The 18,508-nt window shown below is 41.0% G+C and overlaps 1 protein-coding gene across 1 annotated transcript; it reads left to right on the top strand.

Annotated features, from left to right (window-relative positions):
- The first annotated feature begins 9,305 nt into the window (after positions 1 to 9,305).
- On the top strand, positions 9,306 to 15,345 carry LOC307135333 (transmembrane protein 205). Its single transcript, XM_079831685.1, has 4 exons — positions 9,306 to 9,424; positions 11,338 to 11,482; positions 12,807 to 12,970; positions 14,465 to 15,345. The coding sequence occupies exons 2-4, from the start codon at positions 11,383 to 11,385 to the stop codon at positions 14,765 to 14,767; spliced, it is 567 nt and encodes a 188-aa protein (XP_079687811.1). The 5' UTR covers positions 9,306 to 9,424; positions 11,338 to 11,382; the 3' UTR covers positions 14,768 to 15,345.
- The last annotated feature ends 3,163 nt before the right edge of the window (positions 15,346 to 18,508 follow it).

An 18,508-nucleotide genomic window follows, 5' to 3' on the forward strand; every position in this document is an offset into this window, starting at 1 on the left:
TAAATTACATTAAAAATATTTTCAATAGAAATACTTCACAATATTACAGTTTTACTATATTTTTTATTAAATAAATGTAGCCTTGGTGAGCATAAGAGACTTCTTTCAAAACATAAAAAATTGTAATGTTTCCAAACTTTTGACACGCTAAGCTTGTTGGAATTCAGTTATCATGGTATCTACATTTTACAAGTCTGGCCCAAGTTTCCTTTTACATTCACAAATCCACTCACAAATGTCTGTGAAGTCCCCGGTGTTTCTAGGAATCACTGATTTTGTTCTCCTTCAGTTGCACATTGTAATTGCCCTGAACAACTGTTAATCAAAGCAGTGGGACAACAGTAAAGAAAGGGCCCAAGAGAGTTACCCTGTCCTTTACTCATTCACACCCATTAAACAAAGACCAATGACATGTTGAGCACTAATTAATCCACCAGTTTGAACATGCCCTGTGGCTGAGAGTGAGAGAGTGAACCCTCTGCTTATTTACAGTTCGAAGAACAGCTATAATTAAGTTCTTTATCAGATAAAGGGATAGGTCACCATAATATATTATATAAAATTCAACCTGCCAAAGTGGTTAGTAGTGACTGCGTTACACGCCATTGCTGAAATCCACCCACATTTGACAAGATGGCAGGTGTTAATGTCAAGCCCTGGTTAACCCAAAAATGAAAATTCTGTCATCATTTACTCACCTTCAAGTTGTTCCAAACCTGTATGAGTTTCTTTCTTCTGTTGAACTAAAAAGAAGATATTTTGAAGAATGTTAGTAACCAGAAAGAAGTAAGTTACTATGGAAGTCAATGGGGCCCATCAACTGTCTGGTTACCGACATTCTTCTTTTGTGTATTGTGTTCAACAGAAGAAAGAAACTCATACAGGTTTTGAACAACATAGGGGTGAGTAAATGATGACAGAATTGTCATTTTTGGGTGAACTATCCCTTTAAAGGTGAACTATGTAAGATTTTTTGCAGTAAAATATCCAAAAACCACTAGGCCAGTGTTATATATTTTGTTCAGTTGAGTACTTAGAATATTCCAAATGTTTCCAACTATTTGTAAATCGTGAGAAATTGCTATTTTAACCAAGGAACCGGGACGTGTGAGCTATGTGGTTGAGGGAGTCGCCTGTCGATTGCGTCATATCTGCGTTACCCTCGGTTTCCGTATTTATTTAGCAGAACCGCTGTACTCTCACTGCAGTGTGAACAAGTGTCATAGCAGCCGCCGAGCGAACGTCATAACTTCCTTTTCAACACACTCAGATATATCTAATACGATAAACAGAGTTGCGTTACTGTTATATTTGGGTAAGGATTACACAGACACAGAGAGTTGCATCGACTTATCGTCTCTACTTTTATTTTCCCGCACCTTCCAGACCCAAGTGCACGAACCCATCCATTCGTCAGGCATAACAGAATGCTTCAGCACAATCAAACTTTATGCATCACTGAACACGAACTCAATGCATTCTCTAACAACACTGAAGAGAACACAACATTTCCCCCCCTCTTACGGGGTTTCAAACATGAAATGTTGACACAAAGTCCTGTAAGTGCCCCGGCCGAGAACGAGTGCGAACAGGCCGTGGGGAAACATGTGGATGAGGCTGGGCAGCCTGTGATGGGCAGGCACAAATCTCAGCTGGCTGGTTGATAGGCATGTCTGGAGCCTGTGCAGGAGCTATCTGAGGTGTCTGCTGAAACCCTGGGGTGTCCTGCCAAGCTGGGGGTGTGGCTTGAGATGCGATACCCGTTGTATGTGCCGGGCGCGGCACTTTGCGGAGGCGGCTTGCATGCCACCGCGTGCCATCACTGAGCAGGAAGGTGACTGGGCCCAGCTGATGTGTAACTTGGAGAGGGGAAGACCAATATGATGCGAGTTTGTTGTTTCTGTGGGGCCTGCAGACCCTGACCCAATCTGCGGCCTGTATGTCAGGGACCTTAGCACGTGCTGAGAGATCAAATTTCTGCTTCATCCGCCTCTGCTGGCGAGCAACAGCAGCCTTAACTCTCGGTAGTGGTTCCTGAGGTAGTGAGGGGCTGAGCCTGTCGAGGGGAAGCTGGAGTTCACGGCCAAGCATGAGGGAAGCTGGAGAGACCCCCGTCGTAGAGTGTTGGGTGGCCCTGTAGTGCAGCAGTGTGTGACGGATGGCCTGTGAGAAGGTCCAACCCTGGAACAAGTGCGCTCTGAGACTGTTTTTCAGTGACTGGTGGAAGCGTTCGACGCCACCATTAGCTTGGGGGTGATAGTATGCCGTGCGTATGTGACGAATACCCTTGTTTTTGAGATATGTGGTAAACTCAGCCGAGATTAGCTGCGGGCCATTGTCAGTAGTGATGGTATTTGGAAGGCCCCAGCGGGAAAACAGAGAGTCCAGAAAGTTAATTATGACCTGAGAGGTTACAGAGCTGGTGGCAATGAGCTCGGGCCATTTCGAGTGCAGGTCATAGACAACCACTAGGAAGCGTTGGTGATGAGGAACTCCCTGTATCTCACCACATATGTCCAGCTGCAGGTGGTCCCAGGGCTGCGATGGCCAAGCAAGAGGTTGTAAGGGTGGGGGGGCCTGGTGACCCGTCTTACCGCTCAAGAGACAGGCGGCACAGTCTTTCACCAGGGCCTCGATGTCTTTATCTATCCCTGGCCACCAAACCCGGTCTCTGCAGCGCTGCTTCAACTTCACAATACCCAGGTGGCCCTCATGAGCCATTGCCAAGACGCGTGCACGCAGGGTACTGGGGATGACTGTGCAGAGGCCGCGTGCCACACAGGTGTCGTTCCAGCAGGACAGCTCTTGCTTTATTCTGGAAAATGCTGCCAGCTCCTCTGGTACCTCCTGAGGCCACCCGTTCAGGATATATACACGGAGCTGGGAAAGGGCCAGGTCCTGTTCAGATGCCTCCTTCAGTTCTTGCAATGATATGACGGCCTGGAGGGGTGTGTGTAACATTTGGACAATGTCCCGTTCCATCCGGTCCGTGTCGGCGTGTGTGTGTGTGTCCGGGTGGGGTGGAGCTGAGCGGGACAGTAGATCAGCCACAACATTGTCCCTGCCAGGGGTGAACTTCAAGTCAAAGTTATACTGGCGGAGGCGGTCAGACCAGCGGTGTAGCCTCAGTGGTCTGTGGCCTGTCCCAGACGTGGAAAGCAGTGCAGTCAGGGCCTGGTGATCTGTCCTTAGGGTGAAGGCACGGCCATAGAGATATAAGTGCCACCTCTCGCAGGCCCAGATGCAAGCTAATGCTTCACGTTCCCCCACCGAATACCGTTGCTCCGTCTGGTTGAGGGCCCGTGACGCAAAGGCAATGGGCTTCTCTACGCCCCGCTGGATCTGTGACAGCACTGCTCCTATGGCTGTGGCCGAAGCGTCGCAGGTCACTAAGGTGGGGCTAGAGATATCGAAGTGAGCCAACACTGGAGCTGTGGTGAGCTGCACTTTGAGCATACGCACCGCATCAGAGCATGCCTGTGACCACACCCATGGCTCATCCTTACGCAGCAGACGCCGTAGTGGGGCAGTGGTAGCAGAATAATGTGGGAGGAACTTCAGATAGTAGCCGGTCATGCCCAAGAAGGAGGCGACCTGCGCAGCTGAGCTGGGTTCGGGAATTGCCAGTATGGCGTCTACATTTGACTGAAGCGGTGTGACGCCATCCGCCGACAGCCGGAAACCCACATACTCAATGGTCGGTGCAGAGAAAACACATTTTTCAGCATTGACTGTTAGTTTATGTTCAGCTAGGGCTGCAAAGACTCTGCTGAGGCGTTCGTCGTGGCTCTCGGGAGTGGACCCATGGATAACCACATCATCCAGGTAAATGGCCACCCCTGGTATACCAGCCAACACCGACACCATGATTTTTTGAAAACAGCTGGGGGCGGAGCTAAGTCCGAATGGCATACGCGTATAGCGAAACACACCTGCATGGGTCACGAAAGCTGTGAGGTTTCTGCTGCTGGGGTGGAGAGGTACTTGTAGGTAGCCCTGTCTGAGATCCAGTTTAGAGAACACGGTTGACCCATAGAACTGAGCAATGAGCTCTTCTGAAGTAGGCAGTGGGAACCTGTCCGGGATTACTGCCTTATTCACTGCTCGCAGGTCGACACACACCCGTAGGGCCCCTGATTTCTTCTGAGCTACCACCAAGTTTGAGACCCAGGGCGATGCATCCACTGGTTCGATGATGCCAGCGTCCAGTAGCTGCTTAAGCTCAGCTGAGACACCATCACGGAAAGCCAGGGGGATGCGGCGGAGTGGTTGGATGACTGGTTTAATGGCAGGGTTCAGGAGAGGTTTGTGGGCAAAAGCAGTAAGGCAACCCAAACCTTCAAACAGGGAAGGCCACTTTTGCTGCCAAGGTATGGAGACTGTCAGGATCGCAGCTCCCTTTGTGTCCACTAGGGAGAATCCCAGAGCCGAGAACAAATCCAGACCCATCAGGTTGGCCCCGCGACGGGCGACATGGAAGGTGAAGCTGGGTACCATCTTGTTGCCATACCCTACGGTCACCTGCAGGGAACCCACTAGGTCAATCTTTGAGTCGCCATAGCCACAGAGTGAAGCAGAGGGTGCCGAAAGTGGTAGCGCTCTGAAGAAAATGTTGTATGTGTGCATGTTCAGGAGAGACACACTGGCACCGGTGTCCAAAAGCAGTGGAATACACACATCATTTAGGCGCACTGAGCATGCTTTAAATGAGGCTGGTCCAGAGTAAACATTGTGAATGATAGTGGGTGCTTGGACTGACTCAGCTGGGGCAGAGCGGCAGACTGAAGCAAAATGGTGGCGTTTACCACAGTTGTGACACGTTTGGCCACGGGCTGGGCAGTTCTGTGCTCTAGATGGATGAGATGAAGATCCACAGTTGTCACAGGGCCGTGATGTTTGTGTTTGTGGGCGTGGCCGAGACCGCTGCTGGCGTCTCAGTTGCATAACTACAGAGGAGTCTGCGTCTGCCAATGTGTCGTTCTGGCTGGGCTGTAATATCGATGGGGGCATGGGGGAGGGGGCTGGGCAGTCCGTGATTGTTTGCCGTTTAGTCAAAGCTGATGCACATGCAGCTGCACTCTCTATTTGTAATGCAATCGTGATTGCTCGGGCCAGTGATAAATCATCCGGTTCTAATAATAGAGTTTCACGTATTTTTGCGTTGTTGGTATGTTCAATTAACTGGTCGCGAATCATTTCGTCCTGCAACGCACCGAACTTGCATGAGCTGGCCAACCCCCGCAAGTTGGCGACGTACTGTTGCACAGACTCACCGGGCAGCTGGTGTCTTTGGCGGAAGAGAAAACGGCGCAAGAGTGCGCTCTGTGGGGCCGCAAAGTGTGCGGTTAATAGTTCCACGGCTGTGTCATAATCGCTTATGGTGTCCGACTCAAGCGTTCCCAGCACACGTTGACCCTCAGCTCCCAAGCAATGCAATAACAGCGCCTTTTTGCGGGCTGCGCTCACGTCAGTCAGCCCCACTGCCAAGATGAAAGTCTCGAAGGACCGTAACCAGCGAGTCCATGGAATCGGAGGCTCGCCAGGAAGAGCAAGGAAAGGAGCAGGAGGTGGTAGTACAATATCAGCCATCTTCGTCGCCAATGTTATATTTGGGTAAGGATTACACAGACACAGAGAGTTGCATCGACTTATCGTCTCTACTTTTATTTTCCCGCACCTTCCAGACCCAAGTGCACGAACCCATCCATTCGTCAGGCATAACAGAATGCTTCAGCACAATCAAACTTTATGCATCACTGAACACGAACTCAATGCATTCTCTAACAACACTGAAGAGAACACAACAGTTACCTCATACTCATGACTGGAAAAGAGGAAGTGGTGCCGGCGACCGTGTCATAATAAAAGTCCTGCCGGCGACTATGCCATAATAACAGTCCCACTCTTCAATCGCTCCTGTGGCCTTGCTCAGCTCCACAACACTCGGTCCTGCTCTGCTTCAGACTACAGAAATGTTAATAATCGCATCCATGAACATGATTTCTGCCCGAGTCCTATCCTGACTCTTTTCCATGAGATGAAGACCTCATGTCCCAAGATTCTGCGCTCAAACATGGCGTCATCAAACTACGCCTTTGTTTTGAACAGGCGACCTCTAGTGGACGGAAAAGTTACATAGTGTAGCTTTAACTGGTCCTTTGTTGCGGTGAGTAGGCCCTAACTACTGTCACATCAAACGTGTTGTACAAAAATAGCTTTACTTTAATAATAATTCATAATAATAATAATGATAAGATACACTTTTTGCCAAAGTTTTGTCCCAAATTTAAAGCTAAATGTGTATGTGTTTGTACTTAACCATTTTTTTTAGGACAAATGTGTACCCAGAAGTGAGCTAAATCTATTTTTAATATGTATTTTTTTTTTTAAAGTGTTAGTTCACCCATAAATGAAAATTCTGTCATTAATAACTTACCCTCATGTCGTTCGACACCCGTAAGACCTTTGTTCATCTTCGGAACACAAATTAAGATATTTTAGTTGAAATCCGATGGCTCAGAAAGGCCTCCACTGGCAGCAATGTAATTTGCACTCACAAGACCCATAAAAGGTACTAAAGACGTCGTTACAAAGTCCATCTCACTACAGTGGTTCTACAATAATTTTATGAAGCGACGAGAATAGTTTTTGTGCGCAAAAAAATAAAAGAAATAACGACTTTATTCAACAGGTGCTTGTCTTCTGTCTAGGCCTCTGATGTGAACTCATGAAGCACCACGATGTGCGTGAGAATATGACGTAGAGCCAGCGTTCGGGCATCCAGGAAATGCACACTTTAGCCCCATTTTGACCATAGACATTAAAAGAAATGGACACAGCAACCCCAAAGACTTCAACGGGAAAAAGTGAAGTCAATTAGAAGCACTCACTTCCTGATGGCTGAGCGTACTGCGCAGCCTCAGACTGAGCTTGACGACGTATGTGACGTGAGCAACTTGTCTGACAGTTGTAAGTCTTCTAGTAGTTGTGCAAAGTGAAATCTGAATCAGCGAATCTTGCAGAGACGGAGAGCGTGAGCAGGGGCAACTTTTAGTAAGTATTCTGATTAATTATTTTGTCATTTTGCATAGTATTTATTTATTTTAAAATTTAACGCCAGTACGCCATTTTAAGTTAATGCATCCTGTCTATACGAGTATATACGGAAATTTCTCTACGTGTGGTTATGACGCAATCGTTAGCCTATTTTTTTTTTTACAAAAATCAGCTTCTACAGGGCGATAGAATAAGATACAAGGTAATGGAGCCTTTTAAACATTGTTGTGTTTCTTTAGAAATAAACAATGGACAAATGGAGTCTTTAAACGCCTCAAATGTAAAGTTATTCGCTGTCAAAGTGAGGCCAAAATGAATGGGAGTCAATGGAATGCAAACAGCAGGTGATGGCTTGGTTAGCAATAGACCCTTTTCACATTTCCGGGTTTCTCAGAGCGGAAGTCGTCATAGTTGGGTTAAATATTATAGCTGTAAATGAGAGAATACATTAAATATTTTTTTGTGTGCCCATTTGCTCAAACAGCAAAAGAAAAACGCTACAATAGTGATTTCACAACTTTCAAAAAGAGGGAAAAAATAGAGTGAGATTGATAACGGCAGTCAAAAGAGAGAAATATGTTAAATTTTACCATCACTCCCATAGACGCTGTATTACAAACACCCTCACAGCAGCTGTAACTTTTTTTTGTAATTTGATGCAAAAATAATAAAATACAAAGTAGTATTCGTGTTATAAATGTACATATATTTAAAAAAAATTAAAATACAAAAAACGTTGCAGGATTTACGATATTGATGACCGTTAAAACGCGTCATCACAGTCTGTGAAAAGGGTGTATGGCTGCCCCTATGGCAGGTACAGTATGCTTTCCAGGTACTGGATTACCCCCTTGATTTTGACCACTATGCCAAGACCTAAAAAAAGAAAAAATGAAATAAATTAGAAGCACTCACTTTCTAATGGCTGAGCGTACTGCGCAGCGTCAGACTGAGCTTGACGACGTAGATGTGACGTGAGCAACCTGTCTGACAGTTGTAAGTCTTCTAGTAGTTGTGCAAAGTGAAATCTGAATCACGTTGTTGAAACGGGATTTTGTCCCGTTGCTTTTGGCTCTCTATGGGCTTCTCCACATGCTTCTCCCTACCCTTTATCGGACTTTATGCCTCCACGTCCCCCCGAATGCCTCATAGATAGTAAAAGATTGCCTGCGAGCTTCTCCTCCTGTCTATACGGTAATTTATCTACTGCACGGCGAGAGTCGCGTGGTTATGACGCAATCGTTAGCCTATTTTTTACAAAAACAGCTTCTATGTGTCGATAGTGTAAGCTACAAGGTAATGGAGCCTTTTATACATTGTCGTGTTTCTTTAGAAATAAACAATGGACAAATGGAGTCTTTAAATGCCTAAGTTGCAAAGTCATTCGCTGTCAAAGTGACACCAAAATGAATGGGAGTCAATGGGATGCTAACAGCAGGTGATGGCTAGGTTATCAATGGCTGCCCCTATGGAAGGTATGCTTTCCGGGTGCTGGATTACCCCCTTGGCTTAGAAATGGCGCGTCTTCCTCTGTTTGTAAACAAAGCTCCTCGCTTCTGGGTCATGTGTCAGAATGCCGCCTATGTGCTTTGTGAGTTCACATCAGAGGCCTAGATGGAAGACAAGCACCTGTTGAATAAAGTCGTTATTTTATTTTATTTTTTTGCGCACAAAAACTATTCTCGTCGCTTCATAAAGTTATTGTAGAACCACTGTAGTGAGATGGACTTCGTAACGACGTCTTTAGTACCTTTTATGGGTCTTGTGAGTGCAAATTACATTGCTGCCAGTGGAGGCCTTTCTGAGCCATCGGATTTCAACTAAAATATCTTAATTTGTGTTCCGAAGATGAACAAAGGTCTTACGGGTGTCGAACGACATGAGGGTAAGTAATTAATGACATAATTTTCATTTTTGGGTGAACTAACCCTTTAATGTAGCTTTTAGGTGTTTAGTTTTTAGTTTTGTTTTAGGATTTTAGAGTTTTTTTTATGTTTGTTTGTTTTTCAAAATGCAGTACATTTTTTGTTTGGCTATAACTAGCTGTATATAAAACAATAGAAGTCTATGGAATGTCACCATAGCTTAAGGTGTGTGTGTGTAAAATCCTGATCCTTAATCAAGAATTACCAAAAGCATCCGTATAAAGCACGCCCTCCAGTATACAAAACTACGCCCAGCAATAACGAGAACATACACAAACCACGCCCATCAAACCACTCCGATCGCGTAAACCCCGCCCATTGGCCAGTACGAGAGTTACTACAGCTGCAGACCGGTTCCTCCTTTATCGTACATTTATGGTGTTCTACCCACCGTGACCCGCAACCGGCCAGCGACGATTTACATAGTGACGGGTGATCGTCCGGTAAGTAGATCGACATCATGGTGACAGCATGTAGCTGTAATGATATCCAGCCTTTCATAACCCTACAGCTGTAGCTTCCACATGACGCAACAAAAAGTACGTGCTGCGAGAGCTTGTATGTCTTGTACTGTCAAATTGGTGCCAGTTCAAAAATTAAGGGATTTCCCTCAGTTGGAAAGAGTCGCGGTGCTTAATCGGAAGCATTGGAGGTTTTTGGACACCATGGCTGTGTCTCAACAACTAGTGAGCCGCCTACATATTCAGCACTGTTGGGTCATATAGACGCGTTTATGCGTGCATGCTCGGAACGAACCGAAACTGCAGTCTAGGTAGGCAGCGAGCTCAGTAGGTTTTGAGACAGCCTTCATTCTGGACATGGCGTTAGTGAATCAGCCTTTGCACAATAAAAGAGCACAAGCAGTGCAGTACACTCTCACGATTCTTAAAGGGACAGCTCACTCAACATGTGCCAGTTATTTACCCTCATTATGGAACGCAAAACATGTAGGCAGGTTGAAAGCCTCAGTTAGGCTACCCTTCACTTTCTTGGCGTACATTTCTATGCAATCGAAGTGAATGGTGACTGGGGTTGTCATTCTGGGTTAGGTGGAATAATTTAGTGAGGTGACAATTTTCATTTGGAGGGGTTGAACGATCCCTTTAAGTTGTTTTACCTTTCACAGTGCGTGTGCCTGATATGATTTATATTAGATGGCACTGGCAGATATTATTTTAAGAAAGTTTGTTCCATTATTGTATGCTCTGTTACTCATGTGGGTGAAAGGTGAGCGCCTCCACCTCTTTTGTTTCCAACGCAGAGTGTGTTTTGTATGCAAGCTTGTTTCCGTCACAGAATAAAACATTTAAAAAGGAAATTGCGACTTTTTAATCTCACAATTGCGAGTTTACATCTGGCATTTGCGAGTTTAACGTTATATGTTGCAATTCTGACTTTTTTCTCAGAATTGTGACTCGCAATGTGAGTTATAAAGTCAAATTCTCTGAGGAAAAAGACGTTTTTAACCCCCTGGGACCAAGAAATAGTACGTTGGTCATCCTCTGTAGTGGACATTATATATATATTTTTTAAATGAATTTCTGACACCATAAATGTCAGTTTTAAGTCTGGATGTCATGTAAAGAGCACATTCATGGCTTTTCAGGGATACTGTTTGGAAGTTTCACAATGACAACTGCCTCTCATTGGACTTTAAAAATGACTGACATTAATTTAGTGATCAAATTTAACACTTATGGAAATATGATAATCTTTTGTAATTATCATTTAAATCGGACAACTTTTTTAATTGTCTGTCATAAATCAACATCTCAGGAAAATGTTACCCGGTTTCAAATCAAAATATGACATTCTGTTACGATACAGGGCATTTATTTCAGTGAATAGGAAGATAAATTATATCATAAAATGTATAATGGGAAACCCCTCCATTTTACACACACATATTGCATAAATCAAAATGATATATCAAATCATTCTGTTATATCTTTCATAACATAATTGAGAATAATCTTTATACAAAGTTTGAAATAAAAAAAAATACTGCAACCTAAAAATTGATTGGTGATTAAAAAAAATCCCATTGTTTTTGCTTATTCATGTCTATTCATGTCTTTTTATGAAAAATATACAGTCCTCTACAGAGGACATGGCATAACATATGAACAAAATATAATTTTGCAAAAAAAAATATTTTTCCATTTTTTTTCCTTATGCTCTAAACAATGTAATGACACAAAACAAAACAAAAAACATCAGTTTTTTTTTATTCTGTGGCAGAAACAAGCTTCCATAGTTTTGTGCTGAGTGTCAAGTACATGATTTAAGACTTGTAAAATACATACTGTCTTACAAAAAACTAACATTTTGGCATCACACCTTTTAAACATCACAGAGACAGTGAGTGAGGGGGGTGAAAGACGATAGTGTGCCCGTGACAATGTCTACAGACAGAGAGCCTCCCGTCACTGCTAAACTCCTTCACCTCATGTTTCTCTCCACCTTCTGGGGAATGCAGATATGGGTCACCTTCATATCGGGTAGGTGTGGCCACTGTTTCTTTTTTCACTGTTTAATTTATTAAGGAAATAAAAGGCCACTTAGATACTTAAAGAGAGTACACTTTCATGACTGTTTCTTAACACACTTAAAAATAGATTAATAAATAATGCACTTTGTAATAGTCAAATTAAAAGTTTTACTTTAGAGTTTTACATTTTGAATCATTGCTTTATTTTTAGTGCTTTGAAGAAGTACACTTATTTTTATATGTTGACTATGCTATTCAATATTATGTTTCAAGTTTAAAATATTTTAAATTGACTAAATTGCAATAATTTCAAAGACAGTAGAAGTAATTATGAAATTACACAAAGATGTACTTAAGTCCAACTTAAGTGGATCATAAAGCACTCTAAAGTTCAGCTAATTGCATTTAATATACATTTAAAGGTGCAGTGTGTAATATTTATGAGATTCCGTTGACAGAAATGCAATATAATATACATAACTATGTTTTCAGTGGTGTATAAAGACCTTACATAATGAACCGTTATGTTTTTATTACCTAAGAATGAGTAATTTCGATCTACATAAACCGCGGGTCCCCTTACAGTGAAGTCGCCATTTTGCGCCCCATGTTTCTACAGTAGCCCCAAACGGACAAACTTCTCTACAGAGCGCTAGCTACTCCCTACTGTCTCAGACGACGACATCTTTGTCCTGTGTTGGCCACCGTAGCTTTTTTATGTGCTTCGAAAGGGAGCGGTGGGCGGTTGCAATTCGCAACCTTACCGCTAGATGCTGCTAAAATTTACACAGTGCACCTTTTAAACCAAACAAAATTATTTAATTGTAAATAATATGCAGTCAAGTGTCTTAAAACATTACATTCAGTTTACACTTAAAGCTGCAGTCCGTAATTTTTTGCGCTCTAGCGGTTAACAAACAGAACCGCATGCGTCTCGCGGAAGAACATTGCAGCCGGAACTACTTCTCTCTGTTTATGTCTATGGCGAGTCACGCAGGGACTGTGCTCCTCCGCAGCGGTTCCTACCAGACCGGTCTGAAATAGACCCAATATAAACACTTATTATAAGTGTACCATAATGATTCAGGGTAAGACAAAAACACGGGTTGGAAAATAGATTCATGTTGTACATTTTTGTAAATCTTGAACACAAAAAAAGTTACGGACAGCAGCTTTAAGTATACTCTCTGAAAGGATATGATTTCTGTAATAAGTACTCTTTTTAAAAGCAAGCTAAGTGTACTTCCTTTTCACATGGGTAGATTTATACATGAATACATTTATGCAAATATAAACAAGATTTATAATATTCACTTGATTTTTATTTTGCTCAGGCTTTGTGATGGACAACCATCTAAACCGACACACATTTGGCTTCATCCAGAGCCGGCTTTTCCCGTTTTACCTGCATATCGGCTCAGCCTGCGCTTTCTTCAACCTCGCCATCTTTGCCATGTACCATCCCAGCAACATGCTGGATGACAAAGAGGCCTTCCAGGTATTCAGAACAAAATGATCCCAGATATGTGAAAAGATGTTACTTAAATAGTTCATCCAAAAATGATGAATGGCATTCCAAACATGTATGACTTCCTTTCTTCTTTGGAACAAAAAAAGAAGATATTTTGAAAAATGTGCTTGTCACTTTTATCCATTTAATTACAATAAATGGCGACTGCAGCGTTTAAGCTTCAGAAAGGACACAAGATCACCATAGACTTGAGCATGATATTTATATACACCGATCAGGCATAACATTATGACTGGTGAAGTGAATAACACAGATTATCTCCTCATCACGCCACCATTTTGTCCTCAAAGTTGATGTGTTAGAAGCAGAAAAAATGTGATTTCCAAATTGAGCATCAGACCTGGACAACGGAGCAATGGAAAAAGGTGGCCTGGTCTGATGAATCACTTTTTCTTTTACGTCACGTGGATGGCCAGGTGCGTGTGCGTTGCTTACCTGGGGAAAACATGGCACCAGGATGCACTATGGAAAGAAGGCAAGCCGGCGATGATGCTTTGGGCAATGTCCTGCTGGGAAACCTTGGGTCCTGCCATCCATGTGGATGTTACTTTGACACGTACCACCTACCTAAGCATTGTTGCAGACCATGTACACCCTTTCATGGAAACAGTATTCCCTGGTGGCTGTGGCCTCTTTCAGCAGGATAATGCGCCCTGCCACAAAGCAAAAATGGTTCAGGAATGGTTTAAGGAACACGAGTTTGATGTGTTGACTTGGCCTTCAAATTCCCCAGATCTCAATTCAATCGAGCATCAGTGGGATGTGCTGAACAAACAAGTGTGATCCATGTAGGCCGCACCTCGCAACTTACAGGACTTAAAGGATCTGCTACTAACATATTGGTGCCAGATACCACAGCACACCTTTAGGGGTCTAGTGGAGTCCATGCCTCGACGGGTCAGGGCTGTTTTAGCAGCAAAAGGGGGACCAATACAATATTAGGTCATAATGTTATGCCTGATCGTTGTATGTCTTAAAAAATTATGAGTGACACAGCACATCATTGATAATCTTCCCTTCTAGTGAGCCGAAAACCGCTGTGATTGAATCTTCGACACTTAAACTGAATTCATTAACAGATCATTTGTTTTGTGAACCGTCTCAGCTGATTTATTGACTAAAAGTCATAAGAATGATTGACAATAATTCATGAATCGAGCATCTCAATTAAATTCAAGGTTAAGATTTAAATTCTGGTTCTCACACAAAGCTATTGTGTGCCACAGTATATTCTTCTGAAACCATAAAAGTCTACTCTCATTCAGTACTTTTATGATGCTATTGTGTCCTTTTTGTGTCCATTCATTGCATGTAAAAGCGCGGCCAGCACATTCTTCAAAATATGTTCTTTTTTGACAAATGGAAGACATGATGGTGAATAAGTAATGATTTTTGGGTAAACTCACCTTTATGTAAGGTGACGGACTCTCTCTTGACTCCAGCTTTCTGGTTTCTCCCCAGATCTTCATTTATTTTGTGTGTGTGACTGTGGCGGCAGTAAATGCCCAGTGGTTCGGTCAGATGACCTCGGAAATAATGGCGGACATGCACCTGATTGAGCAGGCCTGTGGATTGGGTCAGGACATCGGACTCTCGTCCAATCGGGAAGCCTACGCCAAGCTCTGCGAGACGGACCACAAGTATAAAAAGCTGAGTGGTCGGCTGTGGCTGTACCACATGCTGTCCTCCCTTTGTAACCTCTGCTGTATCATATGTAACGGATACAGCCTATATTACCTGGCAGAAAACCTCACCACACTCTGATGACCTTCCTGCCTTATAGTGGAGCTCTCCTCCCACAGTGCAATGCAAAACCTTCGGTTAGTGTCTGTAAGACTCCAGCAGCGACAGCCTGCTCTCAGGTACTGGATTATTTCCTGACAAATCTGGTCATTCTTGTTATGAATTGCCTTTTTTAATCTTTGTTGTGCTAGTTTCAGCATAGATTAATGATGTATAGAGAATATTTTTTGTAAATGTTATAGATGATGGCTTTGCATATTTAAATGAAAAGATGTTACACTGCATGCTTGAGGAATGAGAAAAAATGACACGAGAGTTGAAATGAAAAAAAAATGGGAAGTGGAGTTATATTTTCAAAAATGAACAAAAGCAACCTCACTCTATCACAAAACAAATTGATTTATCAAATGATTTGATTTCTCTGTTTCAACAGCCAGCCTCACCCTTTTCTCCTGGACTGGGTGTGAATATATATCAACGTGTTCTGTTCGCACACAATCTTTCACTTCTACGTTTTAATGGATGAATTTGCTAATTATACTCTCACCTAAATGTTGAAATAGAGATAAAATAAAATGTGCCCAGCACCATTTGTACCACAGACTGTGGTCATGCATGTTATACAAGTATTTTAATGACTTTCAGCAGACTCACAAACAAATACTCTTATTTTATACTGATTGGCGATGTATACAGTGTAGTATTTATTAGTGCACTGACTACAGCTATGACAATCTGCTAAGAACTAATATAGTCTGTGTACCTATACATACTTTTAATATTATATATGTATATATATTTGACACACACACACACACAAAATATATGATATAATATATAGTGGCCAAAATTATTTGAACACTTGGCATATTTAAGAGGTTTCAGTTGTTTTTCTTGAATTGGCCATTACAATAACCATAAAACTAATGAAATATCTACAAAATCATGATTATGCTTTATAAACCATAGAATAAAGCCATCCTATGCATGTACGTGCATTATGTATGTATGTATGCTTTATGTATGTATGTGTATGTATGTATGTATGTATGTATGCTTTATGTACGTATGTATGCTTTATGTACGTATGTATGTATGTATGTATGTATGTACGCATTATGTATGTACGTATGTATGACTGTACGTATGTACGCATGTATGTACGTATGTATGTATGTACGTATGTATGTATGTATGTATGTATGTATGTATGTTTGTATGTATGTATGTATGTATGTATGACTACGTACATGTATGTACACATGTACATACATATACGTATGCATTATGTATGCATTACGTATGCATTATGTACGTATGTATGTATGACTACTTACGTATGTAGGTTCACATGTACGTATGTATGTACGTACGTATGCATGTATGTATTAACTTTAATATTAAAACATTAACTTTAATATTACATATTAATATTTAATATCAGTTTAAAATAAATATATTTAAAATTAATAGTTAATTATTTTAATATTAACTTTAATATTAAAATATTAAAGTTAAAAGTGGATAAAAATATTATGACACACTTCATCTGATATACAACACATATCAGATGAAGTGTGTCATAATATTTTTATCCAGAGCAACCATCTGCATGTTTCATGAACATTATGAAATTAAATCATGTTTTGACCAGACCAAAAAAGGTAAATATTTTCAGATCTGTCAGGTGTTCTAATAATTTTGGCCACCAATAAATATATATATATATATACACACACACACACATACATACATATATGTCAAATATACACTACTTTTTGGGGTCAGTTTTTTTAATTAATTTTTTTAACTTTTTAAAGAAATTAATACTTTGATTCAGCAGGAATGCAATTGATCAAAAGTGACAGTAAAGACATTTAAAATGTTTTAAAAATAGTTTTTACTTCAAATAAATGCTGTTCGTTTAAACTTTCCACTCATCAAACAATCCTGAAAAAAAACATATCACGGTTTATACAAAAATATTAAGCAGCACAACTGTTTTCAACATTGATGATAATAAGAAATGTTTCTTGAGCAGCATTTTAAAATATATTAAAATAGAAAACAGCTATTTTAAATTGTAACTATTTCACAATATGTTTGTTTTTCTGTATTTTTGATCAAAGGAATGCCTTTGTGAGTATAAGAGACTATGCATTCAAAAATCCTACCACCCTCAAACTTTTGCGCGCTATATTTATGTCAGCTGGGTTCATGAAGTATGTTCAATGTTTTAAAATGAGGCATTGTTTTATTCATATTTGCTGTTCAGAGACATTTACAGATGTCGATGCCCTCTATCTGAAACCATCAAATTGACCTTTGTCATGACAGGCAGGTTCAACAGAAACCAGTTTATCTCCTGTTTGACCACTTTTGCACCCTGTGCCTTTGCCTTTTGCAAGTGTTAAGCAACAGCAAACCGGACTGGGTGTACACAACAAATTGACAGTCATTTTTTATGGGAAACAAGTGATGCGCCTCACTAATGTGTTAGTCATATAAAATGATGTGCATTCAGATAATAAGCACCTTTGTTATAATGTCTACACCTTGCTATGGAATGTAGCGTCTGTGTTCAGTCGCTTTACACTTCTGCTGTCTGTCCATCATATTTGTGTATGTTTATATCAGTTACTATACAGTGCCTTGCATAGCGATATCTTCCATTTTTCAGTACTGTAAGACAGTGCCCAGGAAAGGCTTTTTTAGGTATTGACTATATTTTATCAATGCAAATGAACCGGCAGCTATAACAGCCCCAGTGAACCTGTTAATGATTATATTTAGTGTGTTTAAATTATGAAGGCTTTAAATATAATCTAGTATAACATGGTCAAAGGAATGAAATACAGACCAGCTTTGTGCTTATACTGTGTCATTGAAGCTCCATGGACTTTAAGCTGAAGTTTCATTTTTGTCTGGATATGAAGTAAGAAATGTTTGCATTACCAGCTCCGCTAACAGGTAACATTCTCAGAATATTAGATAACGTTGTGGCAAGGTTCTCTCAAAGTTATGAACGAACATTCTTATAGTAATGAAACATTCTTACAAAGTTATCTTGACTTTAATAATGTTCACAAAAAAACATTGTTCATAGAATGTTTTTAGTTCATTAATTTAGGACAATTGTTTAAATCTTACTACTTGATTCAGTTATGTTTGCAAAATGATTAAATTGAATGTTCCCTTAATGTTCACATAACAATGAAAAAAACATTTTTAAAACATTAAGCTATAAAAACGTTATTTTTAAACGTTAGCAAAATATTTTAGAACATTTTTGTTAGCTGGCTCTGTCTGAATAGAGGGCAATTGCAAAAAAAATGTTTATTCCTTTTGTAATTTACACGTCACCTTCAAGAATGAAGATTAATGTCTGAATCTGTGATGAATGTAAAGCTGTGGCAGTTATATTGTGTACTGTATGGAAATGTGTTGAATGTCCCCCCCCAAATAAACTCTAAAATTGTTTAGATTCTTATGTGTTTTGTTCTTAACAAGGCCACACTGTAAATGTAAGATATCAAGGAGACCTTGTACTTGGAGTTTACAATATTTTACTGGTATCTAAATGCAAATATATTCCACAAACAACTACAAAAGAACATGTTGAACATATGATAAATATCGGTTCACTTAACCAATAGTTCTGTTCCCAGATGCTGATTGGTATCATGTGAAACAGATATTTATCTCCATATTTATGACCATAAGAAGGGCAGTAATGCTGATGAATACAAAAACACATTAACA

Source organism: Gobio gobio, assembly GCF_949357685.1.
Source record: "Gobio gobio genome assembly, chromosome: 12".
Taxonomy (NCBI): Eukaryota; Metazoa; Chordata; class Actinopteri; order Cypriniformes; family Gobionidae; genus Gobio; species Gobio gobio.